Below are 27,969 nucleotides of genomic sequence, written 5' to 3'. Positions count from 1 at the left end.
TTTCTTCAGGGACCCATGTTTTTACTATTGTAAGCTTTGATGACCCAACCGCGCGAGCGCCCGCACGAGAGGGAGTCACAAGATGCCCTCTGTTTCCTGCGAAAACTCATTTTAGTTATTTTATTCCTCAATTCGTCTTTGGTCAAATATAGAATAAATGTTTAATGTAGCCCTTAAATTCTGTTGCATCCATGCATATATTAGTTAAATGCTTTGTCATTTATTCAACATGGGCTATATATATTTAAAATTAAACCCCTTAAAATCAAGAGGGCTTCGCGACCCTCTATGGATCTTTGGCGACCCATAGGTTTGGAACCCCTGGCTTAGGGACTATGCGCCACTGGATAGTAAAGTACAGAATCTCGCATGCCCATCACTGGTGTTCATGTTCCAACATGTCACGACGTACGTACGACACCTCAGCCCAGTGTAGAGTACAGTGTGTGTAAATATTTAATAAGTTACTGTAAGGTGGTTTTACATCATGTGACCGGTATAAGGCTTTTTAAAGATCTTGATCCATGTTTTTTTATAGTAGATTGTGGATCAAGGTTTGTGTCAGGTTCACTAAGAAAATACTTGATGTATTTGGTAACACTTTATTTGACAAGTTCGACATAAGGATGTCATGTCACCATCATAAGAACGACATAACACAAGTCCAGAACATTAATGACACATTATTGAATTATGGTCATGACACCCAATGTCATGACACCCGATCAATGTCAACTTGACATTCCAAAAACCAAATGACACATTATGACAACGGTCATAAACATACAGACAATAATGTCTCAATCTTCCTGACGTGTGTCACGACATTCTCATGACGGTTACATGTCACCCTTATAGAACATGTCAATTAAAGTGTAATCAAACATTTAAATATCTCGTTATGATTCGATAGTCCTTCATTGGTAAGAGTTGTCTGTTAGAGAGTGAACTAAAGCTTTGTTTGGCTTTATTAGTAGATCATGTATACGTATTATTGCACTTGCAGGGAGGAGAGCCATGCCTTGAAAATGGTAATTAATAGGAACAGCTCAAATCATTTGAGTTGTACTCACTTAAAGAGGCTGAGGTAGGAAGGCATAATATTTCAATTGATGTTTACTGTTACTGTAATAACTATGTATGTTTGTTCACATGTGAAAAAGCCCCACCCCATCATGCAAACAACGACACAGAAAAAGACTGACGATAAATAAAGTGAATGAAGTCAAATCCTAAACCAAATCCCAATGCTCTGGTTTCTTTTTACAGTAACTTTTTTGCATTTTACTTTTTTGGGACGTTTGGTCTTTGCAGGCTAACAAATATATGGGCCTAATGAATCCATGGTGAAGAGTTCACAGTGAAGAAGCCATAGGGTGCATTCCAATATGCACACTCCCGTCTTCCACTTGTGCATGTGGCCTGGCCCCTCCTCCTGGCAACAGCCTAGCCACAACAACTTTTGAGAGCCTGTATTTAATTCACCATCCCAATTGCAAATGAAAAAATGACATTAGAACTGTGCTTTTGCAAGATATTGAATTCATTTTCTGTCGTCAGTGACATCATCATGAGGTCACAAGCAGGCAAGTGAGCAAGGAAGGACGGAAGTTTTCCTTGACCTTGAGTTTAGTGTACAGAAGGTGGCACTCGGTGAGGTCAAGGAAGATACATTTTACCCTCTTATTGTTTCCTACATAAATCTGTAACTAAAACTTCAAAAGGTCCTATCTGGCAACTGTGAATACTAAACTACTGTAACCTTAAAGTGGACCAAATCAGTCACGAAAAAGAAAATGAAACCCTGCCAAAACAACAAAAAATATGTACTGGCTTAAAACTCACACCCTCCTTGGGAGAGGTACCAAATGAGGAACGCTGGGAAAATGGCTCCTCACATCAGCCCTGTGGCCGCATCCTGCTCACCGTACTGTCTGCCAACTCTGGAGAAAGATGTTTCACTCACAGTAAACATGATGAAAAACAGCCTAGCACAGAGACTAAGATACTTTGGCCACACTACACTAAGTGCTTGCCATTTGTTTTTATAGAGCTTGCTTTTGAAGGGCCTACTTATTTCCTCAGTGCAGTGAAGTGACAGGGATTACAGGAGTGAAAGAAATATTTTATCCAAAGTCAAAGAAATAGTGATTGGTAGTATCAGAATAACTTAATGTTAAAGAATGCTGAAGGCTCTTGGGAATAGTGAGGAAGAGGCTCTATTCAGACAGTCAGCAATACAGAAGCAAGGAGGAGTTGGGGCAAGTTATCTCTGGTGTAGACAGTTAAAAATAAAAATTGAAATGGATTAATGGATTCAAGATCAGTTAGGGGTTTGGGTAAATGAAGAGTATATACATGTATAAACAAAATAGTTCTAGTTCATATTGAACATTATTTTAAGGAATACTAAACTGACCTGTACGTCGTATTTACTGTATTGATAAATATGGAAAAACTCAAAAAAGAAAATTTGCATAATATTCTTATCCACCCATTTTTATTTTGTTTCCAATGTAAAGTCTGTGATATTGATCATAGGTCTTCATAGGTCAGGGTTTATACTCATATTCATACTTTGATTTCACAATATAAAGTAGACAACGCCAGTGTCTTTCAAATAATTTTCAAAAAATATTTCTTGCATAATCGCAGCATAAAAGAAGAAGAAAAAATCTGCACACTGTTGCTGCTCACCGATTTACGTTTCCACCTCAGCCTGGCGGTCTTCGTCAGGTGTATAGCAACCTATAGCAACCTATACACCTGATGAAGACCACCTGAGGTCGCCCTAGGTTGCCCTAGGTAAGTATGTGTTTAAAATTACTAGGGTAAATTATTTATTATTTGCAAAATTAGTTTACACACACATTTATTTCCAAGTAGATGAAATTGTATTTATTTAGACTTTACTTAACACCTCAGATATATGGCCTCAGTGATATATCAAGACAGTGTTCTGCAAATGCATAAAACAAAGAAGTATGTTTTCACCCATTCATCGCACCTGCAAAAAATGCCTGCTGACTGCTAAGACCTTTTTGGGAAAATGTGCCCTCAGCCTATAAAAACCTAAACATCCCCCAATACCTCCAAAACACATAGAAACATGAAATAAGCTGCATTTAAAAGCTAGGACCCTCCTCTTGCATTACAATGTGTTAATTCAGCTCTAACATACGGACAAATTGTAACAAAAAAACTCAAATTTCAAGAGCCTGAATGCATCGTCTATGTTGCTCCAGACGCATAGGTCATTGCAGTGTATAGCAGCATCAGGCTAGAATGGGTTTAAACCAAAGTGGGTTTGTTTAACATAAAACCAATGTGGGTGTGAATGATACCCACAAGTCACCAAAAAACAAGCGAACAGCAAACAAATGAAAAGAACAGCATCCTGACCCACCAACATCCTATGTAACACAACATCAATGACTCCTACATACTATATTTAAAAAGTAAGTCAAGTGCAGCAAGAGATGGATACATTTCACATTCAGCCAAGAACTAAACTTGGCATTAAGCTCAGCAGCTTCATATTCAAGTCAGTGGAAAACATGACATCAACAAATTAGGGATGCAAGTTATCGATTAATTCATTAATCATTAGTTGATAACCTTACGATTAATTGATAAGCGCGTTTCCCCCCCGAAATCTCAAAAAAACTACTAAATCTAAAACATTTTAATTAAGAATTGAGATAAAATACCACATTTAAATGAATTCTATTTCAATTCTTTAATCCAAAGGTCATTTAAATATTCCCACAATTCATACCCCTCTTCACACACACTCTTCACATGCCCATTTCACCTGGGTATCTTATAAGTTGAATTGTCGATTAATTGCGATTAATGTTTTTTAATCGATTAATCGTTTGCATCCCTACAACAAATGATTGCGTAGAGCCACTGAGAATTTTCCATGGGACATGATCGCACATCTTTGAACCATTTGGTGCATACAAAAAATATATATAGGGCGGCATTTAAATTTGTAAAATGACCATGTTTGACGCGGTTATGTATACGCACAGCAAGTTGGTGGCTTATACATATTTAGTGTTGCTACATTCATGTAACATCTCGTATCGGAGATGACCATAGCTGCTCACATTCTGCCTCTTGGATGGAGTAGGAAGACTTGGTGTAGATAACTGAGTGCGCAGGACGAGAGGAAGACACCTGTGCTTTTGGACGTTGTGAGAAGAGGACTAGAGGAGAGACAGAGCTCGTATGACCTTATGAGCTTTTCTCCACACCAGCTAGAGCCCATATCTCCAGACCCTCGACGTCCGATTGGGCTGCATAACTGTAGAGGGGAAATCACGTTGAAAGGTACAGCAAGAAGCCATTCATGTCCACTGTGTCATATTACTGTATATTACACATCACAAGTGTATTATGTATGTTGTGTAAGTCTTTGGCTTGGAAAGTGAATTCCTGAATGTGAATGTATGGACTTTAAGTGATACTGTCCCAAATTCTACCTCCAAGCTAGCAGTTAACATTGAGTCCTATGAGACCAGCTGGCACAATGTTAACTGCCAGGACTCAATGTTAACTGGGAGGTAACATTTGCACTGCCATACTCAGAGAACGTCAGGAAGTACAGGAGAAAGGTAAAACTCAATCATTTAACTCGAGGGGAGGTTTAATATGACTTCATTTCCAAAAATGGGACAGTATCACTTTAAGAGCAGATAGCCCAGTGTAAGGTGTTTGCGTATGGTGTAATGCTTTTCAAACCTGCACATCTCTGCTCTTGCGGCCTGAATCTCTTGTGGGGAGAGATGTGCACCAGTCTGTCTCAGAAGTTTCACAACATCTTTGCGCCTGAGGAGTACAGGAGGAGAGAAGAGGAGGAGGAGGAGAGGAGGAAAGAAGAGGGGGAGGAGGACAGGAGGAGAGAAGAGGGGGAGGAGGAGAGGAGGAAAGAAGAGGGGGAGGAGGAGAGGAGGAGAGAAGAGGGGGAGGAGGACAGGAGGAGAGAAGAGGGGGAGGAGGAGAGGAGGAGAGAAGAGGGGGAGGAGGAGAGGAGGAGAGAAGAGGGGGAGGAGTACAGGAGGAGAGAAGAGGGAGAGGAGGAGAGAAGAGGGGGAGGAGGACAGGAGGAGAGAAGAGGGTGAGGAGGACAGGAGTAAAGAACAGGGGGAGGAGGACAGGAGGAGAGAAGAGGGAGAGGAGGACAGGAGGAGAGAAGAGGGGGAGGAGGACAGGAGGAGAGAAGAGGGGGAGGAGGAGAGAAGAGGGAGAGGAGGACAGGAGGAGAGAAGAGGGTGAGGAGTACGAGAAGAAAGAAGAGGGGGAGGAGGACAGGAGGAGAGAAGAGGGGGAGGAGGACAGGAGGAGAGAAGAGGGTGAGGAGAGAAGAGGGGGAGGAGGAGAGAAGAGGGAGAGGAGGAGAGAAGAGGGGGAGGAGGACAGGAAGACAGAAGAGGGGGAGTGTTTAGCACACACACACACACACACACACACACACACACACACACACACACACACACACACACTTCCTGAAGTGCATGGCGTTGCACACGTACACGCACGCACACACACACACCATAACATTACCTGAAGTGCATGGCGTTGCGCAGTGGCGTGTCGCCGTAGCGATCTTTGGCATAGACGGTGGCCCCCTGTTCCAGCAGGTACTCCACCACCTTCAGGTGACCCTCGCAGGAGGCGATGTGCAGCGGGGTCCGCCCGTCATAGTCCTCCATGCTCAAGCTGCTGCCCTGAAACACGCAGGCAAACACACGGCACAATCTGATGATGGTGAAGGAAGATTTGGAAAATAGCTACATGCAGGGCAGGAATTTCGCGAGGGCCATGAGGGCCATGACCCTCGTGCCCTCCCACTTTGGCCTTGTGCCCTTGAAAAACTATCTGCCACAAGGCCACAGTGGCCTTGATGCCCTCTCTGATGCCCTGTCCAGTGGCCTTGCCCCTAAAATGACGAAATTCCAGGCCTGGCTACATGTATATGAATTTGTAGAAGCGTGCAAGCGTGTGACCATCATCAGTGACAAGTTGTTCGTCCGTCCAAAAAAAGGGTGATAAATAGTCATACGTTTTAGTGGGTTTGAGTGAGTAAATGTGTTTGAGTGAGTGGAAGAGCAGTGGAAGCTAAAACATGTCAGCGTCACACTCCCTCATTCAAGATAGCCTACGGAAGTGTACACACAACATGTGTCTCTAAGACAAACATTTCCTTTTTCAACCTTATAAACCCCATGCTCTTTTTGGGCAAATTCTACTTCAAGGTCTATGACCTCTTCGAGGAAACATGCATGCGTGCGTGTATAAACAAAGGAAATTCGCCCTCTGCACTTCCAATTTGACAATCCGGTGCAACCAGAGCAGGACTAAATAATAGGTGCAAAGGAAAAAGAATCTGTTGCCACACGGATGTCTATTTTCTGTAATTTATTTTTACAGTGCAGTAAGACTAACATTTCGACATGCATCTTCATCAGAGTCCTCCAAGGACTCGAGGACTCCGATGAAGACGCATGTCGAAACGTTAGTCTTACTGCACTGAAAAAATAAATAAGAGAAAATAGACATCCGTGTGGCACCAGATTCTTTTCCCTTTACGCATACATGTGTGCGTGTTGGAATTCATGAAAACATAACCTCCAAAAACAAAATTCACTTAAACCAACATTGCAAGACTGTAGTTATGTGGTGGCATTTAAAGAGGCAGTGGCACTAACCATTTCCCTGATGGCCAGTGTAAAATATTCACCCAATTCACTTACACCAATGTTGTAAGATTCACTTAAACCAACATTGTAAGCTTGTAGTCGTGTGGTGGCATTTGAAGAGGCACTAACCATTTCCCTGATGGCCTTCAGGGCCTCGATATCTCCAGTCTTAGCAGCAGCGCAGGCCAACGTCGGGTTCAGAGCGTCCCGGACAGCCAGCAGCTCCTGCGGTGATGAACATACATTACGACAATCAGAACAGACACTGTGGATCAGATCGTTTGGTAGTACTTCACAATAGCCTTCCGCTATAAATAGTTAACAAATAGTTAACTAATAGTTAACTAATGGTTTATCCCCCGGTGAGCAGACGGAGCGTCTTCTGATTGGCTGAGCAGGTGTCCTTTATTCCCTGGTAGCAGGACACCTATGATGTCGTGCGGCCGTTTAAGTGGCTTCTTTTCTAACTTTCTGGCGAAGGGCGCATCTGGTTGTCTAGTCAAGACCGCGTCGTTAGTTCTATCGCATCTGGTTGTCTAGTCAAGACCCCGTTACTAATTCTATCGCATCTGGTTGTCAAGTCAAGTTGTCAAGTCACCCCAACGTTCTGCGCGCGTCCTTACATGCCTCCGATAGAGGCGCGTCTCACTAGATTAGGAAGTGGTGCCCATAGCAACGTACCAAGCGCAGTGGTTAATCTACTCACTCACGAAGCCTTACATCAACATATTAAATGCTGGTAACCGGGTGATAAGCGGAAAAACGGCCTTCGAGATGTCCCGATATCAAGGGAAAAGGGACTTGGCGAAGCGAACAGCCCTTTGGCTGCACCGTCGGGCTGTTAGAAAGCTCTGCTTCGTCCATTATTTCCCTTGATATCGGGACACCTCGTTGGCCTAGGTGACCTCGTTGGCCGCTATTCCTTGGGACTATATGCCACTTGTTTTTTTTGACTTAGAAGACCTTCTGATTCTTGTGGATTTTATGCCTCTGTGATATTTAATTTCTGCTTGTCTCATTGAGAAGTCCTATGGGAAGCCCAATCGGTCTCGTTGAGAAGGGCTATGCACAGCCCAATCGGTCTCATTGAGAAGTCCTATGGGAAGCCCAATCGGTCTCGTTGAGAAGGGCTATGCACAGCCCAATCCCTCGGAACACTCAGACCAGAAGTGCTGCGAGCGCTCTGAAAAAGAGTAAATGGGTGGATACCTCCTTGCAGCTGAGGCTGAGGGCCTTAGCGATGCTTTGTATGAAGAGGCTGTCGCTCAGGTGCAGGCTGCTCTTGGGCACCGTCAGCTCTCCACGCAGATTATCAATCAGCAGCTGGACACACAATTACAATCAGATCATTGCTACACAAGTACACGTAATCATCATCATCATCATCATCATCATCATCATCATCATCATCGTACTATTTGTTAATTCAGGACATGCAAGGTTACTGCGCAAACAAAAAAATAAAATCAAACATATATTTTAAATGGTTACATTTACATTTATATTGATTCTTCAGTTGACATTCAAGAATTAGACACAATTTGAGTGAACATGGAAAAAGTGCAAGACACATGCCACAAGCAAGGTCTACAAAATAAATGTGTGCATACAATACACATAGTTCTACATAATGGATTTACACTCATTTCATATGGAACGTTTCTAACTTTGAAAATTCCCAGGGTTTTCGCGGTCCAGGCCTGCTCACCTTTTTCTTGTCCTCCAGAGAAATCTTTTCCATGGCCAACACATAAGACAGCTTAGTCAGAGCCGCCTCGGGAGTCATATCACTGCCGGAAATGAGACCAGCATCACGGAGGGCCTGCAGAAACACAAAGGGACATTCATTAAGAACATTCATGAAGATGTACAGAATAAAAACATCTAAAATGGTTAAAGTGATACTGTCCCATTTTTTGCCAGCTGCCGGTCTCATAGGATTCAATGTTAACTGAGTACACAGTACGCGGTACACGGTACACGGTGCACAGTACACAGTACACAGTACACAGTACACACCTTCCCAGTGGCGTACGTCATGACCACAGAGCCCCTGAGACACTGAGTGCAGTTGATGATGATGACGCCCCTGTCCGTGGCTTTCTTAAGCTCTGCCAGAATATTAGTGCTGTCTGGTCCGTCTGGAGTGGTTGGGGCGTTACCAGCGCCGAAGGTCTCCAGAACAATCCCCTTCATTGGTGGTTGCAGGAAAGCTCTGACCTGTGGAATACAAACAGAGGACAGAGGTGCTGTAATAAAATGACCACCACCAATACTATACTATATAATAAATAGCATAATAATAAAGAGAATAATAAATTATCAACATTAGAATTAAAATTAAAAGTGGATGGGAGCTAGATTCAGGCACCTGCCTGTTTCTGACATCCTTCTAAATTACACAGAATGTTAAGAAAATTGTAAATGCTCCCAACTGAAATGTACAATATTGAACATTACATACATGGTCATTGTACCACACCCACCCACTTATGTGGTACAATGACTTTTACTTGTAGACTAGATTGTCCAAAAACGTCACTATTTTAAACCATTGAAACATTTTAACCTCTACTGCATAGCGTTGCCTTGAGGCAACATACCACATTTTAACTCCCAGACGAGATAATTGATGTATGATCAGAAACCCCAAAGCACCCCAAAAATAAGGGGACATTTTCCCCCCCTTCCATATTGAAAATTCACACAGTAGAGGATTAATTCCAGAATGCTGTAGTTTACAGCATCCAGTCAGTCATTCTAAAACAACAGTCCATGAATGTGCATAACTGGGACCAGTAGGCCAGAACTCTGCAACTCTCCAGAGTACTCCACGGGAGAAACGAGTGTGCTAGTAGCATTACTGTATATACCGTCTCTGCGGTGATGCCAGGGAACAGTCGCAAGACGCCAACATTGCGGTCCATCTCAGTGTTCACTGTAAACTTTTCAGTGGTGTTGGGTTTCAACACAGTGTCCCAGTCAACTGGAGATGTGAAGGGGGAGAATAAGAAAACTCATTGTTAATACATAGCATGAAGATTATGTTTCAGAATAGCAGCGGTGCGTTTCTGGATCCACTTCATGGATTAGCCTTTTTCTACAAGTTTTCTTCTGTAGTATCTACTTTCTTCAAGGCAAAATATGTGTGTTTCTCAAAACCCTTCTATTCCCGTAGTAATCCAAAATTATCTGGCTACTTTCCGAAGTCCACATCGCTACTACTTCTCCAGATTTCTGGCCTACTTTCTTGTCCCTATGGTGTTCATGTCCAACAGTAACTCGGGCCATTCGTGAAGTCTTTACGATAAAAACAGAAAAAAAATCAACTTTAAGCCTCGTGGTGCCTTTACGAATAGCCTCGTTTCTCGTGGTTGGGCGACGAAAGGGGGAACTGACAATTGGGGTAGATTGGTTCTGGGGGGAAGAATAATGCGGACGGACGTCAACAATCAAACACGAGTGAAGGCCAACTGGAAACGACGGTAATCAAAAATTTCAAACAAGTGAATTACGGTTAAGTTTAGGGTTACGTTTAGGGTTAAGGTTAGGGACAATGTTGGAGGAAGGGAGACATAGCATGAAGCTGACACAACGACAGCGCTCCCTTCTCGGAATGCACGCACGCTGCTCGGGTGGTCTCTCTCTCTCACTCACTCTCTCTCACCCTCTCTCTCACCCACTCTCGACGACAGCACACGTTGCCCAACTACGAAAAATGAGGTTATATCGTAGCGTATCATAGCTTAATTCTGCTTTGAATAAGTAATGTAAATACTTCTTAATCCATGATTAAATGAAAGACCAAAGTAAACTTGGCGGAACTATTTAATTCTCTATTATTAATTTGCAATGAAAAAACGTCACGTAAACGTAGCCACTGAGTAAGTTAGGAGTAGTGCCCCCCTTTCTTTAGCTCTGCATGAGTTAAAATTCCTCTTCAAGCCTATGGGGTCAACCAAAGATGAGAAACTGTGCTTCGAGTTGCTTTTAAGTATTACCTTTGATGTCCACTTCAGTAGCGTCGACCAATGGCTCGAGGTTTGGGGAGGTGAAGCCGTTAAAACTTCCTGCGTCCACTTTGGTGACTCTGTTCCCGCGGTACAGCTTGTCAAAGAAGTACAAACTAACCTGACAAGTAGAGAAAAGAGGAAAAACGAAATGTTTAACATGTGTGGACTCCAAACAGGTTAGATACTCCATTGAAGTTGAGACACAAGGTAAATTGTGAAAAATAACAAAATACTGTCATTTTCAAAACATCTGTTTGCCCAACATGTTTAGCCGAGTAATGCACAGTACACCCCTGTTTCCCAACCAGGGGTATGTGTACCACTAAGGGTACTGTAACGGACTGCCTCTGTCTCCTCTGGAGTGAGAGGGCAGCGTTACCGTTTTACGCACTACATCTCCCATGTCACCTTGCAGTCACCAATTATCCCCGTAGCCTATAAAGAGGCCAAGTTCAAATTCAATGGCGGCTGAGAGTTTGTGAGAAGAAGACAACTGCAGAGCGAGAGAGAGAGAACAACGCGGAGTGTGAACCTGGAAGATGTGCCTTTGAAGTACCGTTGACGTTCGTAACGGCAAAAGAGCCTCGTCTGTTCTAAGACTGTGACCAGGACGCATCGACAGAGTCGGATGTTGTCACGAAAGCCTTGCGCAGATCAGGAGGTCTCACACAGCCAACACTCTTTGCTGTCTGTACTTCCAGACCAGGGCGAAGACTTCAGAACTCCAGGTAAAAGGAATTTAATCTTTGTTCACTTGGATCCACTGTTCCGTTCTCAAACCTCGCTACTGCTCAGCTCTCATCCGCTCAGACCCATCTCTCCCGTATGCACAAGCGCGCACACATTGCACACATTCACACACAAACATTTCATCAAGTAAGGACAATTTCTTTTGGGGGGTTTACTTTATTGTAATTTGAAAAATATTGTATTGTTTAATTCTATTTGAAGAGTGCACTAAAAATAACAAACGACTTTCTTGTGTGGAACTGAATTATTTCCAAGGTCATCACTGGTTATTTATTCATTGTGGGAGTGGTAACAGGTTAATCCGACGGCAGTGTTCGTGCTGCCTGGCGCCCAACTCAAAATAACTTTAAAACCTTAAAACATAGTCGGTTGCACCGTTACAGATGGCGCCCAACGTGGGGCCAGAAGGTGGCGCTTTTTCCCCAGTTTGAATTTACATGCATTCGTGTTAAATTCACCAGTGATGAACCACACTTGTAAAATATTTAGTTTGAAGTGCATAGTCCACATTGCAATTACGTTTCAATTGTGTGCTCATTGAAGTACGGACACTTGAGTGTGACTCATGGATAAACTGATTAATAGCCTACATGCTGGATTGAAAAGAAAAGTACTGAGCTTCAATGAAGTAGAGAAAGAAAAAGTTGGATGCAGTTTTGAAATTGTGTAATGCAGTAATGATTCATATGATGCTGATGTAAAACTGATTAGGCCTGCCTATGTTTGGGGAAATAATTATATGGGCTTGCATATGCTTTAGTATTTTGTAAACTCCCCCTGATATTTCATACACCTATATCTCATCAGGCTCATTTCCACTTCACGCACATTCATATCGCGTTGCTTCTTCAACTTCAACATGACTCAAGTCACCAATGTTCCGTGGAACGCTCTTTTCAATTTGGAGAGACGGGTCATGGCTGAGCTGAGCAGTATTTCGGATAACGTGAAAAAACTGTGCCAGGATGTTCAACACCATGAGCAACAGCTTGCTGAAGTGCGGGGCCAGATGGAAGAGCTCCGTTACGCACTGCAGCAGTTTTCACGCACCAGTCAAGTTCGCCCGGTGGATCCGGGGTTCCAGGCTGCTTCCGTGGTTTCCTCTGTCAGCCCACCTGCCACTCATTGTGCCACGCTACTCTCCAACGCCAAGAAGCAAGTCACTCGGCCCAGCATTGGCATCCTCTCCTCAGATCCACCAGTCATGCACTCGATGGCCCACTTGAACTTCCCAGTGCCAATGTCCACGGTGCGCGCTGAGCAGCAAAAGTCACCTGCTGTTCGGCATATCCTACGTTTGATCCGGGAAGGCTGTGAAACGACCAGAAACGACTACATCGTCTCTGCCGGACTGGTGTACCGGACATCACAGTCTGGTAAGCCTAGACTGTACGTGCCATCCTCCCTGGTGACAGATGTGCTGCAGGCGCACGCACAGCAACATGGTCACCGTGGTGTGTTTAAGACATTCCGTCAGCTACATGCTATGGCTTTCTGGCCAAGACTGTGGGACACAGTTAAAAACTTTTTCAAACTGACTTCCGAGAACCTGTATGTGAACCGCAGCGCACCACTGCGGACCGTACCTGTCCAATACGGTGCACTTTCCAGGTCAGCTGCAGCACTGTTCCAGACCTCTGTACATTCTGACCCAATCCCAACCTCAGACGAGTCAGAAGACGAAACTGAAATGATGTGTTACCCTGGATGAACTTTGCACAACTAGGCGTTGTTTTTCCAAGGGGGGGAGAATGTAACGGACTGCCTCTGTCTCCTCTGGAGTGAGAGCGCAGCGTTACCGTTTTACGCACTACATCTCCCATGTCACCTTGCAGTCACCAATTATCCCCGTAGCCTATAAAGAGGCCAAGTTCAAATTCAATGGCGGCTGAGAGTTTATGAGAAGAAGACAACTGCAGAGCGAGAGACAGAGAACAACGCGGAGTGTGAACCTGGAAGATGTGCCTTTGAAGTACCGTTGACGTTCGTAACGGCAAAAGAGCCTCGTCTGTTCTAAGACTGTGACCAGGACGCATCGACAGAGTCGGACGTTGTCACGAAAGCCTTGCGCAGACCAGGAGGTCTCACACAGCCAACAATCTTTGCTGTCTGTATCTCCAGACCAGGGCGAAGACTTCAGAACTCCAGGACGGTAAAAGGAATTCAATCTTCGTTCACCTGGCTCCACTATCCGTTCTCAAACCTCGCTACTGCTCAGCTCTCATCCGCTCAGACCCATCTCTCCCGTATGCACAAGCGCGCACACATTGCACACATTCACACACAAACATTTCATCAAGTAAGGACAATTTCTTTTGGGGGGTTTACTTTATTGTAATTTGAAAAATATTGTATTGTTTAATTCTATTTGAAGAGTGCACTAAAAATAACAAACGACTTTCTTGTGTGGAACTGAATTATTTCCAAGGTCATCACTGGTTATTTATTCATTGTGGGAGTTGTAACAGGTTAATCCGACGGCAGTGTTCGTGCTGCCTGGCGCCCAACTCAAAATAACTTTAAAAACTTAAAACATAGTCGGTTGCACCGTTACAGTACGCAAGCACACTGCAGGGGGTATGTAGGGAAAAAAACAACAACAAATGTATGGAGCACATTTGCACTGGGATAGATGGAGAGACATGGAACATGAGTTCGGGAGTACTCATTGTTTGACAAAAATGCTTACGGGGTACAAAAGACAAAAAGATTTGTCAAACAAAACACTTTGTTACACTACATAACAGGGACTCACCTCTGGGATCTTAAACTGTCCAGCGATTAGAAGAGCTCCAAGCAGGTTGTCTCTGCCGTCGTTTCTCAACTCATAGATGGGGATCTAAAACGACAACATGTTTCAGATTACAATTTTGATGCACTGATTCTTGAACGCTTGGTAACTTCCTTGTTGGCATCTTTGCTGCCATTTTTGATTGGCTCCTGGTCAAAGACAGTTCCATCAATTTGCTCCAGAATATTAGGGTTAGATGCAACGTGGTGTGAAGATGGGCTGACAAAATGTATGTGACAATTGGACAAAATTTGTGGGCGGAGGATCATTTCTATTGATTTTTACAAAAAACGAAATGAAGAAAACTATCCTGAAGAAAAATGCCGCAATGGTCATTGATGCATTGGATTCGGCTTGGTACCATGATTCCAGGGATATCACGTTTTTGAAAATCTGACCTACAGTTCAAAAGTTACCACATGCAATGTACTTCCAAATTTGACCGGTTGGTGGCGCTACAGCGTTTGAGGTACCCCTGTGCTGCAAAGTACAAGCTCAAATCTACAGACGGAGAAGAAAGTTTTGGCATTCAAATGGTCTTGTTCAAACTTGGTCTTGTTCTGCTGAACGAATGGATCAGAGAAAAATAATAACTACAGTAGATTGCATTTTCCCACAGAAAATGCTGGAGTATGCTAGCCCTTCTTGCATTCATTGCCCTTCAAGCACGTGTTGCCCTTCATGCATTTGCAGTACAAACACACACACCCCTAGGGCAGTGCTCTCCAAATGCCGTGGGCATGGAAAACATTTGGCCCACCATGAGGTTGGAACAAATGAAAACATATATGTGTGCTATATGTGGCCAGGGAGCGTGTCTATGTTCCCACAGCCCATTGGTCCCACATCACTAAGACTTTTAACATTATTTGTTAGGCCCATTGGTCCCACAGCTTATACCTGCTGGCCCATGTTCCCAAATTTCAAATATTTTTTAAAAATATAGGCCCTATGTCCCTTGGCGGGGAGTAAGGCATGCTCTCTTTGTTTACTTGGAAATGAGTTGCGGAACATAGGCCTATATTTGAATAATTTCTTTAAAATGTGGGAACATGGAACAGCAAGAATAAGCTGTGGGACCAATGGACCGTGGGACCAATGGGCTGTGGGAACATAGAGCTGACCCCCTGTGGCCATATGGGTCGGGTGATACGTTTGGCCCTCAGCCTCATTTGCGTAATTTGGCCCTTGGGGCAAGCATACTAATAAAACACTCATTCTACAGCAGGGTGTCAAAGATAAGGCCGTAGGAATTCTTTCTGTAATAGGAAGTTAGGATTTTTTCTGTCTTACTGTTCCTATCTTAAGTTAGGATGAGCAGTTAGGATTTTTTTGTGTTATGTGGCCCCAGGTCCTGGATGTGGTTCGGAACCAATATAAGTTTGACCTTCCTGTTCTAGAATGACAATATAACATTGTTCAAATCAACCTGTTGACATGATTGGTAAGGTTCGTAGGATGGAGGCATAACTAGGGCTGGGTAAAATAATAGATTTTATCGATAATCGATAGGCCTACTTATTACAAATTAGCAATCTGTTAACACTGTCAAGCCACAGCCCTTTGACATTTTTAGATGCGTCCCAGCATCTCTATAAGAGGGTCTGTCCGTCCGCTGTCCGTCCGTCTGTCCGTCCGTCCGTCTGAAACGCATTCCTTGTCTGAAACGCTGTCTTGTCTGAAACGCTGTCTGAAACGCATTCCTTCAATTGTTCCTCCTGTGTCCACAAGGCGGAGGCAGAGAGGCATTTTGGCCTGGAGCGAATGCGTGTCAAAACCAAACCGGCAAGGCTAAGCTGATAGCATTGTGAGACAACTGAGGGGTGCATTCAATTTTCGGCATTGTTTTGCGTTTGGACAGTGGTAGTCAACTTCGTTCCTTCTCCACAGCACACCAACACCACTGTGAGTGTCACTTAATGTTCACGGTCTTGTGATAGGCCTACACTTCGGCTGATAGTGTCGCGTTGTGCAGCTATTTTGGTTCATCAGAATGGAAATGAACGATTTAGAAGTCGGCAGGCAGTATTTCACACAGATGTTTGTGCTCGGATAGAGGGGCGTTAGCATTGCATAACGCTCCACGAGATGGAACCGTAATAAGTTGACAGGCGACCAGCAGCGCTACAGCTCTTCCTCTAAACGTGAGTTTGCAAACATTCTGCCACTACGTTTCAGTGAGTAGTCAGTGTTCTCGAACTAGTAGACAGATGGGCCATTTGCATTTCACATACGCTGTGTTACTGATGTTCTCGGGCATATTGCAAGGGAGAGTCGTTTTCTGCTAGCGGGCGCGTGGACCCCACAGGTGCTTTCCCTTGCGCTCAGAGAGAGCACCGGACAGAACGCGTCTTTTGCTTCGTAATTGGTTTGCAGTCGTATGAATTTGGTAAACTCTGCCACTGAAGCTCACTGCTTTGTGCCTTGACGGTAAAAAGCTGGCATTGAAAATTAAGCGCACAATGCATCCAAAGGGTGAACCCATAGCGCATGATTCACCCAAACGGTTTTATTTATTAATTAGGCTATTTGGCGATGTTTAGTTTCTTTCCCACATGCACATGACGCTGAAATGGCGTGATAGCCTACTAAAGGTTGATAAATAACCTAGTACTAATAATATCTGGTAATTTGTAATGTAGCCACTCGATCTATGTGAAATTTGAAATTAGATGCTTCTTTTCCAAATCCAAGCATGATGACCTTATTATAGTCTAAACTGCAAAATATAAAGCTTTGTCTCGTCATTTCACTGCCTGCCACATTATTTGGAGTTTCCATGGGCAATAGGCTATGACCAATAAACAAAAAGCACATCCTCAGAGGGGGGTGGGCGTTGACAGATTAGGAGGAGGCCAGCGGGGCGTTTTGGGGGGAAAAAAGGTTGGAACTGGCATAGAGGGACGCATCTGTTGTCCGCCTGTCGGCCTTGTTACATAAAAATAGGCAACAACATCTTTTGGGGGAAATCCTGGCACCAAGAAGGGAATGGATTGAATCGATTCGGAAATTAATTGAATCGAATCGAATTGAATCGTGATGAATCGATTCAAAGCCCTAAGAATCTAAATTGAATCGGTACAGGAACATGACTGCGATTCCCAGCCCTAGGCATAACACATGCTCACCTGTGATCCGGTGAGGATGACTGGCTTCCCCAGGTTATCGAACATGAAGGAGAGAGCAGAGGACGTGAAGGCCATAGTGTCCGTGCCGTGCAGGATCACAAAGCCATCGTACTTCTCATAGTATTTCTGTCATTCAGAACACACATTTATCTGATTACATATATCGTATAGCACATCAGTAAGTAAGCTAATTGGTAAGCTCAGGTTCAAGTTCGAGATCAGAACCTTTTAAGTGACACTTGCTGTCAAGTTAAATAGAAAATGAGCAGTTATAAGTCACGTCTGAAGAAGGGGTAAAACCCGAAACGTCACGGAAAATAAATCATTGGGAGCATACGAAATCCTGGTCTTGCAGCGGACTTTTTTCTCTGAATTATCTAGCCCTAATAATACCTCAACGTCGTTGGCTATTTTGGCCCAGTCCTTCATAGTCATGTTGCAGGAATCCAGCAACGGGGAATATTCATCCACAGTGTAAACAATCCGCTTTTTCTGCTCGGAGAGCCTATGGTAAGACACACAGTACAGTAGCATACAGACAGTATGGTAAATCAAAGATCACAACAAGATTTTGGGCAGGGATATGCTTGCTGTGTGAGCCCATTCTCGGGAAAAATGAACTACATGCTTCGTGGTGCCGCTACGATATAGCCTCATTTTTCGTAGTTGGGCAACGCGCGCTGTCGTCGAGAGTGGGTGAGAGAGAAGCGTGCATTCCGGGAGGGGAGCGCTGTCGTTGTGTCAGCTTCATGCCATGTGTCCCTCCCTCCAACATTATCCCTAACCTTAACCCTAACCCTAAACTTAACCCTAACCCTAACCCTAACCCTAAACTTAACCGTAAATCACTTGTTTGAAATGTTCGATTACCGTCGTTTCCAGTTAGCGTTCACTCGCGCTTGATTGTTTCGTCGTCCAACCACGAGAAACGAGGCTATTCGTAAAGGCACCACGAGGCTGAAAGTTGATTTTTTTCTGTTTTTCTCGTAAAAACTTCACGAAAGGCCCAAGTTACTGTTGTCTGTGCAGAGCGCAACGCACAAAACTGTAGGCATCATCTATGGTGCAGATAGCCAACTGGGCTCGCATTCATATTTTCCAACATTGTTTGACTCTACTGTGACTTAAACATGGAGGATTGCCCCGGCCCTCGCGGTTCTGTCAATGTTGTACTGTACACACACATCTGCATACCTCGCATCTAGTGCTCTACGTCTGCCAAAATTGACATCAAATACAAGTTTGTGCATGAAAACTGGATGCACGCACGCATCCTACAGCAAGCATGTCTCCGGCCTTTTTCTAAAAAAAATAAATAAAATAAATAACAAACAGACAACAACTAAGTTCTGGAGCCACCTTGAAGGCAATCCCTAACTTGCACAGAGATGTATAAAATGGGGCCGACTGCCTTATAGGATGAGCCGTCTATTGCAAACCTGGGCAGTCTCATTTTGTTTGCATTAAGGGTAACACTTCCAAATAAGGGGCCATAATTAACAGCAAAGTAGCTATAACCTAATACTTTAGTAAGGGTTAATAATCATTACTTAACGCCACATTAGACACATATTAATTGTTATTAATGCATATGTCAAACATTAGCAAGCAGTTACTTAACTGTTAGATAACTATTACCTTGTGTTACCAGTTCATAGTATAACAATTATTTAACTAATAGATAAGTAAGGGTACAGTAATAGTTAAGTAGCTATTAGGTCATACTTAACTAAGGACCAAAATTAACACTTACTTAATACAAAAGTAAGGCATAACTAATGAATAAATAATACCGAAATATTGTCTGTAGATTGAGTACCCATCATGCACTGCACTTCTTGGAGCTAATATTTTCAGACATTAACTTAATTATCACAAAGGAATGGTTTAGTTTCGCTTCAAAACTATTACTCTTCATAATGTTCTGTATTTATTGTAGGGTTTTTACCATCAAAACTAATAAGTGGTGTATGAACAAATTACATCTCATCACCCCACCATCATTGAGAAGTGTACATCCAATCCTTGCTATATAATGGCTCCTGTTGCCATTATTACAGTGATTTGAATGAGTGAACGCTAGACGTCACAGTAGACTAATTACTTAACTATTAGGTATGCACAGCCAACTCTGTTATAAGGGTCCCAAACACCAATATCTATGGATTAATTAACCATAAGTTATTCGCAGCCAACTCTAATATAAGGGTCCCAAACACCAATATCTATCCATTAATTAACCATTACTGTAGTTATTATATGGTGCAACGTCATCGGTCGAATGCTCCATTCATTTCAACGGGGCTCCCCAACGTTCGCACATCTGTTATTTTTCGATAACGGACGGGTTGGTCTATACTGCCCTACAATCTTAGAACGCAGTAACTCTGAAAACGGCAAACTGAGAAAAAAGGCTTCAAAGTTTTCCATATGGCGCGATAACTGTGTTGTCGGTAAATTGGTGGTGACACTTCCTGGTAATGCTTGTTTAGGATAGAAATTTAATGCACACAAAAACCCCCCCCAAAAAACAACATTTATGTGTCTTTTTGCCACAAAAAACAGACTTACTGCGTTCTTGGCTGGTATTACTGCCACAAAATGGAGTTACTGCAGGAGTTACTGCGTTCTTAGCTTGTATTACTGTCTACTCCCAAACCAGTCCCATTGGAACGTGCAGCAGTAACTCGCCGACTTACAGCGTTTTTGTTTAACCTTTTTTGGGTCATTTTTGCACTTTCAAAATGAGTTTTCTCCAAAACGGAACGGTGTTGGACCACCATTTTTGGACACAAGACAAATGAGGTAGTTTAGAACCGATTTCCGATATAAATTTTTTTTCGACCATTTTGACTTACTGCGTTCTAGTATTGCACGGCAGTATAACAGACCGCTGTCAATGGCAACAAGACTTTTCACTGCTAAAGCGACTTTTCAACAAGACTCTAATCAGCTGCTGTGATAGACAACACCTGTTGTCTAGGCTACCTGTTGCTTAGCGGTGTTCCACAACAGCACTGTTTTGTTTTGCGCAGCAACAATCTTTTGACATGAAAAATTATAATAAACTTAACATTAAATAAAGAAATGTCCCCGCCATGTGTGAATCATTTAAGTATATCCATATAATAAGCGGGTTAACTTTCAAGAGAGAACAAGACCCCTCCGCTCCGCGTCGGGGTCTAAAGATTCTCTCTGTCGTGCTGCTATTCCACGGTAGCGACCTTCTCGCCGAACGTTAACCCTTACTTATCCTCAGCCAACTCTATTATAAGGGTCCCAACTCCCAATATTTATGTATTATTTATCCATTAGTTATGCCATACTTTTGTGTTAAGTAAGTATTAATTTTGGTCCTTAGTTAAGTATGACCTGATAGCTACTTAACTATTAACTGTGCCCTTACTTATCTATTAGTTAAATAATAATATGCTATTGTTATCTAATAGTTAAGTAACTGCTTACTAATGCTCAACATATGCATTAAGTAAGGGTTAACGTTCGGCGAGAAGGTCGCTACCGTGGAATAGCAGCACGACAGAGAGAATCTTTAGACCCCGACGCGAAGCGGAGGGGTCTTGTTCTCTCTGAAGTGCTGCTATTCCACTAAGCGACCGACTCGCCGAACGTTAACCCGCTTATTATAAGGATATACTTAAATGATTCACACATAGCGGGGACATTTCTTTATTTAATGTTACATTCATCATAGTTTTTCATGTCAAAAGATTGTTGCTGCGCAAAACAAAACAGTGCCGTTGTGGAACACCGCTAGGCAACAGCTAGGTAGCCAGGACAACAGGTGTTGTCTATCACAGCAGCTGATTAGAGTCTTGTTGAAAAGTCGCTTTAGCAGTGAAAAGTCTTGTTGCCATTGACAGCGGTCTGTTATAGACCAACCCGTCCGTTATCGAAAATTATTATATGGTTGTGACGTCATCAGTCGAATGCTCCATTCATTTCAACGGGGCTCCCCAACGTTCGCACGTCTGTTATTTTTCGATAACGGACGGGTTGGTCTATAACAGACCGCTGTCAATGGCAACAAGACTTTTCACTGCTAAAGTGACTTTTCAACAAGACTCTAATCAGCTGCTGTGATAGACAACACCTGTTGTCCTGGCTACCTAGCTGTTGCCTAGCGGTGTTCCACAACGGCACTGTTTTGTTTTGCGCAGCAACAATCTTAAAATTAGGCCTAAATAGGCCTAAAGAAATGCCCCCGCCATGTGTGAGTCATTTAAGTATATCCATATAATAAGCGGGTTAACTTTCGGCGAGTCGGTCGCTTTGTGGAATAGCAGCACTTCAGAGAGAACAAGACCCCTCCGCTCCGCGTCGGGGTCTAAAGATTCTCTCTGTCGTGCTGCTATTCCACGGTAGCGACCTTCTCGCCGAACGTTAACCCTTACTTATTATATGGTTGTGACGTCATCTGTCGAATGCTCCATTCATTTCAACGGGGCTCCCCAACGTTCGGACGTCTGTCATTTTTCGATAACGGACGGGTTGGTCTATAACAGACCGCTGTCAATGGCAACAAGACTTTTCACTGCTAAAGCGACTTTTCAACAAGACTCTAATCAGCTGCTGTGATAGACAGCACCCGTTGTCCTGGCTACCGCTGTCAATGGCAACAAGACGTTCACTGCTAAAGCCACTGGCTTGTATAGGCCTACAAGTCAGTGGCTAAAGCGAATGTTTCATATCACTCCGCAGGGGGTCAGGTCTTTTGTCACTCTAATCAGCTGCTGCGATAGACAACACCTGTTGTCCTGGCTAGCCTACCTAGCTGTTGCCTAGCGGTGTTCCACAACGGCACTGTTTTGTTTTGCGCAGCAACAATCTTAACATTAAATAGGTCTAAAGAAATGTCACCGCATGTGTGAATCATTTAAGTATATCCATATAATAAGCGGGTTAACTTTCGGCGAGTCGGTCGCTTTGTGGAATAGCAGCACTTCAGAGAGAACAAGACCCCTCCGCTCCGCGTCGGGGTCTAAAGATTCTCTCTGTCGTGCTGCTATTCCACGGTAGCGACCTTCTCGCCGAACGTTAACCCTTACTTATTATATGGTTGTGACGTCATCTGTCGAATGCTCCATTCATTTCAACGGGGCTCCCCAACGTTCGGACGTCTGTCATTTTTCGATAACGGACGGGTTGGTCTATAACAGACCGCTGTCAATGGCAACAAGACTTTTCACTGCTAAAGCGACTTTTCAACAAGACTCTAATCAGCTGCTGTGATAGACAACACCTGTTGTCCTGGCTACCTAGCTGTTGCCTAGCGGTGTTCCACAACGGCACTGTTTTGTTTTGCGCAGCAACAATCTTAAAATTAGGCCTAAATAGGCCTAAAGAAATGCCCCCGCCATGTGTGAGTCATTTAAGTATATCCATATAATAAGCGGGTTAACTTTCGGCGAGTCGGTCGCTTTGTGGAATAGCAGCACTTCAGAGAGAACAAGACCCCTCCGCTCCGCGTCGGGGTCTAAAGATTCTCTCTGTCGTGCTGCTATTCCACGGTAGCGACCTTCTCGCCGAACGTTAACCCTTACATAACAGACGTGCGAACGTTGGGGAGCCCCATTGAAATGAATGGACCATTCGACCGATGACGTCACACCATATAATAATAACTATTAATATGTGTCTAATATGGTGTTAAGTAATGATTATTAACCCTTACTTAAGTATTAGGTTATAGCTACTTTACTGTTAATTATGGCCTCTTATTTGGAAGTGTTACCGCATGAAGTAACATCTGTGTACACATCTTGTTCTCAATGCTCAAGGAGAAGGTAGCCTCTTAGTGCAGGTGGGGTCGCCGGCGGGCCTATTCACCACTTGCTGAAAATACTTACCATCATAACAACATTGCTAGTGTGACGGAGGTCATCTTGCACCTGTTCACCCTCCTCGGGGATCGAACCTGCATCCTCGTCGACTACAACGGTTCGGCAATGGGAGACACAGTACGATACTGGTGGGCCAAGAGACTAGTCTCTCGGCCCAACGGCACGAGACTGTATGAGGCTATCGGAGGGAGGTTTACCAACGAACTCTGTGCTAGTTAGCCTCCGTTACACTAGGACATAGAGCCTTAAGTAACAGATTAAGTAACATATTAAGACATAGCCATTACAATTTTGGTGACAGTAGGGTGATAACGCTATAGGCTCTGCGTTGCTCTAGCTGAACTGCCATGCTTTGCCTAGCATTTGTAGCCGACATGAAAAATGTGTGATTTACATGCAACTTTCCAAGTGCTCTGAACACACTTTACTGAATCAAAAACCACAATCACAATCACAATCACAATCACACAAAAACACACACACACACACACACACACTACAACTTACGGGAGCACCATTGTGTTTTGGCCGTACAGCTCGGGGATCTTGTGTTCCTGGGCATACTGCTCATCGTTCATGATGGGGAGGCTCTTCAGGAACGGCACAAGGGCATTGGGCACTGGAACCAACACTGCGGAGGAGAAGGGCAGAGAGAGAGACAGGTTGGAACCAACACTGCGGAGGAGAAGGACAGAGAGAGACAGGTTGGAACCAACACTGAGGAGAAGGGCAGAGAGAGACAGGTTGGAACCAACACTGAGGAGAAGGGCAGAGAGAGACAGGTTGGAACCAACACTGAGGAGAAGGGCAGAGAGAGACAGGTTGGAACCAACACTGCAGGGGAAGGGCAGAGAGAGACAGGTTGGAACCAACACTGCGGAGAAGGGCAGAGAGAGAGACAGTTTGGAACCGCTTCTCCTAAAGTGGGACACTAATAATATGGTTAAAAAAATATTACATTATTTTGTATACACCACACACTATTTTCTGATGAACATATACCTACCCAACATATTTTTAAAAAATGACAAAGTTGTTTTGATTGGAATTGATTAAAATACCTTAAAGACACATTTGGTCAAAAGCTATGTAATTTGCCATTTGATGGACTTCACCCGGAGTCCTTCTCTTTTGATTGTAGCCCCTCCCTGGAGTATAACTATACAGATACTAAATCATGATATGATAACAGGATCATAGGGCTTTGATTTACTTATAGTTTTGTCAACATTTACCAACTTGGGGCAAAGCTACACCCCTTAAACCTTAAGGTGTCCCACATTAGGCAGCATCCCACTTTCTACATTCATTCTACCCTATCATTCTATGATTTTACGACACACCAGATGATCTCTCACAGCACACTAGTGTTCCCCAGAACGGTTGGTTAGAAAAAGCATTGACGTAGTAGCACAAGTACTGCTGGTTGCAATTCTTTGAACTCTTCAATCATGCATGCACACACAAATCAGGTCTTAAGAAATGGTTAAAAACACTGCAACACTGTGTGCATTGTAGCCATTGATCTAGTGTTGTGTTTTTTGTTGTGTCCCATCATAGCATCTTTTATAGAGATGTACAGGATCCAAGATTCGGTTCCGGATCCGGCAGGATAATAGGGTTTTTCAGACTATCCGGATCTGGCAGGATCTTAAGCAGTGGATCCGGTATCCGGCAGTTACCTAAAAATCAGGATCTGGGGCATCTCTACTTTTTACGTATTCTAGGCTTTTCAGTCAGTCTTTCACAACCCCAATCGCTGCATGGAGTGAAAGCCCTTTGGAAACGGCCATTGAAGGCAGTGTGGCAGTAAGCCAATGAGTCTTAAAAATAGTTTGCGCCAACGTAATAACAAAGAAAATGGAATATTGTACAAAAACAACCACTAGCTGGTGTGGCCAGGAGTGGCACTGCAGCTATGTCATCGCAGCCAAGTAAATAATGAATGGGTGCCAATGGGGCTGTACGCTTTTCATAGAACTATCTGCCCGTGTCATTTTTTTCACTGGAAACAATGAAGTCGCGTTCGATAGATATGAGTAAGTGAAAGCATTTGCCGACACGTTTGCATCTTGTCAAGTGTTAGATTCGTGAAAATGACCCTTATTTCAACTATAGCAATGACATAACACGTGACAATCAACTTTACGGCACTACGCCATTTGTTTTGTAGTTTTAAGTCTGACTTCAGATGCCGATGTGTTTAAAGTTATGTTAGGATTGTTGCGGACACCTGTTATTTATTGCATTTAAGGTGGTGGAAAAGCGGCATGTGTACATGGGTTAAAGGAAATGACTGCGCTCATCCTTAAGAATTTGGGCACCTTCAATTAACATGTTGGATGGCGGTGGGGGGTTTTGAGGTGTGTGACCGTAGATGTCTCTGCTAGGATCAGTCAGAGTACGTCTCTAGTCAGCTCTGGTCGTGAATAGTCGCAGAGATTCCTCAGCCAGCAGGTATTAGCCGAATGCTAGCGTGTTGCAGGACAAAACTAACACGTCTTTGGGAGAACAAAGCCATGTCAGGAACCTTTAACTTCACTTCTAATACAACTTCCATGATAAGGTACAGAATGTGCACACATCTTTACAAACCAGAGAACAGAACCGTCACAAATCCCTGCTGAGCCATTTAGCCCAATAGACTCCCATTCATCTTTTACTTGGCTGCGTTCGCCAACGGGGCTATAATGGGAGCCAATGACAGATGCCTATCTCATAGCTTAGAGAATTTCTGGTAATAAAAAGGGCCCACGTGTGCGAGTTAGCTATGTGTTTCAACCCTTTCATAGGATCCGGTATCCGGTTCCGGATCCGCAATTGTATGTTATACACGTTATACACAATTGCATGTTGTAAATAATAATCCTTGTCAAACAACATAAAATAGAAATAGGGCCTATATATGACCTCTTCTTCAACCCCCCCGATCACTGTGACATGTTGTTCACCTCACTCGACCTCAGAGTTAACTCACTGTCCCTGCATTGTGATTTTCGCATCCTCAATTCCAGTTCTCCATTTGCTTGGAGCAACAGCATTGTGATTTTATCACGTCTATCTCTGCTAGGTGCAAAAGCCTTTACCCGAGAACATCTTGTGTTGTGTTGCACAAAATCATTGTCTAAAAGCAGAAGCTTAGTTTGGAAATGAATGAATCAATCTGAGAGCGTGGGTTGAGTTTACTCACTTTCTTTACTTCCTTATATTTCTCTCTCTCTCTATTCTCACTCTTAAAAACATATATACACAGAAATTCACAAGCAGGATGAAATGATGGTAATATTGAATATGAGCTAATATTTTTTCTACATGCCCGGGTCAAAATGACCCGAACACCTTCAATGTAACACAAACATGAACACCTTACAAGGGTTAAGACAGGTTGAGTGACACACAGAATATTGCAAAAGGATCCAATGGAACAGTATCAAACCGATGTTCTTCACTTTCTATAGAATGGTTAAAAAAACAATGGATTACAAAACCTGATTTTGACTTTCTCTTTTGTGCATCATTAATGGTATTAACTCCCTCTTGGAACTGTTATCTAGGCCTACATTTGTGGACCCTTTTTTATCAAACTGTATGTGCATAACCTGCCCTCTTTTACGGACTCAATTGGCTTTATTGAATAAAGTGGTGAATCTTAAAGTAGCAGTGTCACGCTCTTCCATCTGACTACTGATGACTTAAGTACCCTAAAAAGCTGCACCTGCTGAAAAAGAAACGTTCAAGGTACTTGCAAAACTTTGTCAAATGTTGTAAAATTGGACATTGATAACTTAAAGTGATACTCTCACATTTTTGGAAATAAACTTATTTTACACATTTCCTTGAGTTAAATGATTGAGTTTTACCTTTCTCCTATACTTCCTGCCGTTCTCTGAGTTTGTCAGTGCAAATTTTACCTCCAAGTTAGTAATTAACATTGAGTCCTATGAGACCAGCTGGCGGCTAACTGGTCTCATAGGACTCAATGTTAACTGCTAGCTTAGAGGTAACATTTGCACTGCCATACTCAGAGAACGGTTGAAAGTACAGGAGAAAGGTAACACTCATTCATTTAACTCAAGGAGAGGTGTAAAATAAGTTTATTTCCAAAAATGGGACAGTATCACTTTAAGACTTGACTAGATGTACAAGTATGAGTAATTTATTGACAGGCATTCTCATTGCAAAATAGAAGAAATAGCCAACTTTTGTTAAGGTGTCAAAATGCACCCTCTACCACCCACTTTTACTTGTCCTGCTGGCCCATGTGTAAAAAAAATAGAACTGTAAAGCAAAATGAATGTGAAACAATACACTGATATTGTAAAGTGTACTTGTATCTTACCTCCGTCCTTATCGTACTTCATCCCAATTGTGCCCCCGGTGTAGATAACCAAGACCCTTACTTCAGTGCCGGGACTTGGCTCTGAATCTGACCGGGTCGTTGATAGAGCTCTCGCAAGGGACGTCATTTCGGCTGAAGACAAATAGGACACTGAGCGCTTGCAGTCTGCTTGTTTGGTTGTCGTATTTAAGGAGTAGTCTACCCAAGTCTCCACCCCTTCATGAGGCCTGCCAAGTCAAAACAATGGATGGGTTCTAGTGAACTGATCAAACCTGTTAGTGTTCCGACCCTATCGTGGCTTAATGGTAGGGCACTCATACTACTTGGCAGACCCGGGTACGATTCCCAGCCCGGGTCCTTTGCCAGCCCTTCCCCGTCTC

The 27,969-nt window shown here is 43.3% G+C and overlaps 1 protein-coding gene across 1 annotated transcript; it reads right to left on the bottom strand.

Annotated features, from left to right (window-relative positions):
* Positions 1–3,963: 3,963 nt before the first annotated feature.
* On the bottom strand, positions 3,964–27,755 carry LOC134451910 (60 kDa lysophospholipase-like). The gene is made up of 14 exons (XM_063202303.1): positions 27,590–27,755; positions 23,758–23,881; positions 17,783–17,894; positions 17,390–17,515; positions 14,226–14,309; positions 10,709–10,838; positions 9,581–9,693; positions 8,727–8,927; positions 8,416–8,529; positions 7,917–8,030; positions 6,837–6,932; positions 5,572–5,735; positions 4,750–4,836; positions 3,964–4,312 (listed from the first exon to the last, which is right to left on the bottom strand). The coding sequence occupies exons 1-14, from the start codon at positions 27,714–27,716 to the stop codon at positions 4,243–4,245; spliced, it is 1,662 nt and encodes a 553-aa protein (XP_063058373.1). The 5' UTR covers positions 27,717–27,755; the 3' UTR covers positions 3,964–4,242.
* Positions 27,756–27,969: the final 214 nt, after the last annotated feature.

The sequence above is a fragment of the Engraulis encrasicolus genome, chromosome 7 (genome assembly GCF_034702125.1).
Source record: "Engraulis encrasicolus isolate BLACKSEA-1 chromosome 7, IST_EnEncr_1.0, whole genome shotgun sequence".
NCBI classification, from domain to species: domain Eukaryota; kingdom Metazoa; phylum Chordata; class Actinopteri; order Clupeiformes; family Engraulidae; genus Engraulis; species Engraulis encrasicolus.
The sequence above is the reverse complement of the archived record's forward strand: the minus strand, read 5'-3'. Positions and strand labels throughout refer to the sequence as shown.

Coding starts and splice junctions, on each gene's coding strand:
- LOC134451910 (XM_063202303.1), bottom strand. CDS start 27,716: ATGACGTCCCTTGCGAGAGCTCTATCAACGACCCGGTCAGATTCAGAG. Junction 17,516..17,782: donor AAATAGCCAACGACGTTGAG/GTATTATTAGGG, acceptor TCTGAATGACAG/AAATACTATGAGAAGTACGA. Junction 14,310..17,389: donor TCATCCTCACCGGATCACAG/GTGAGCATGTGT, acceptor TTGTCGTTTTAG/ATCCCCATCTATGAGTTGAG.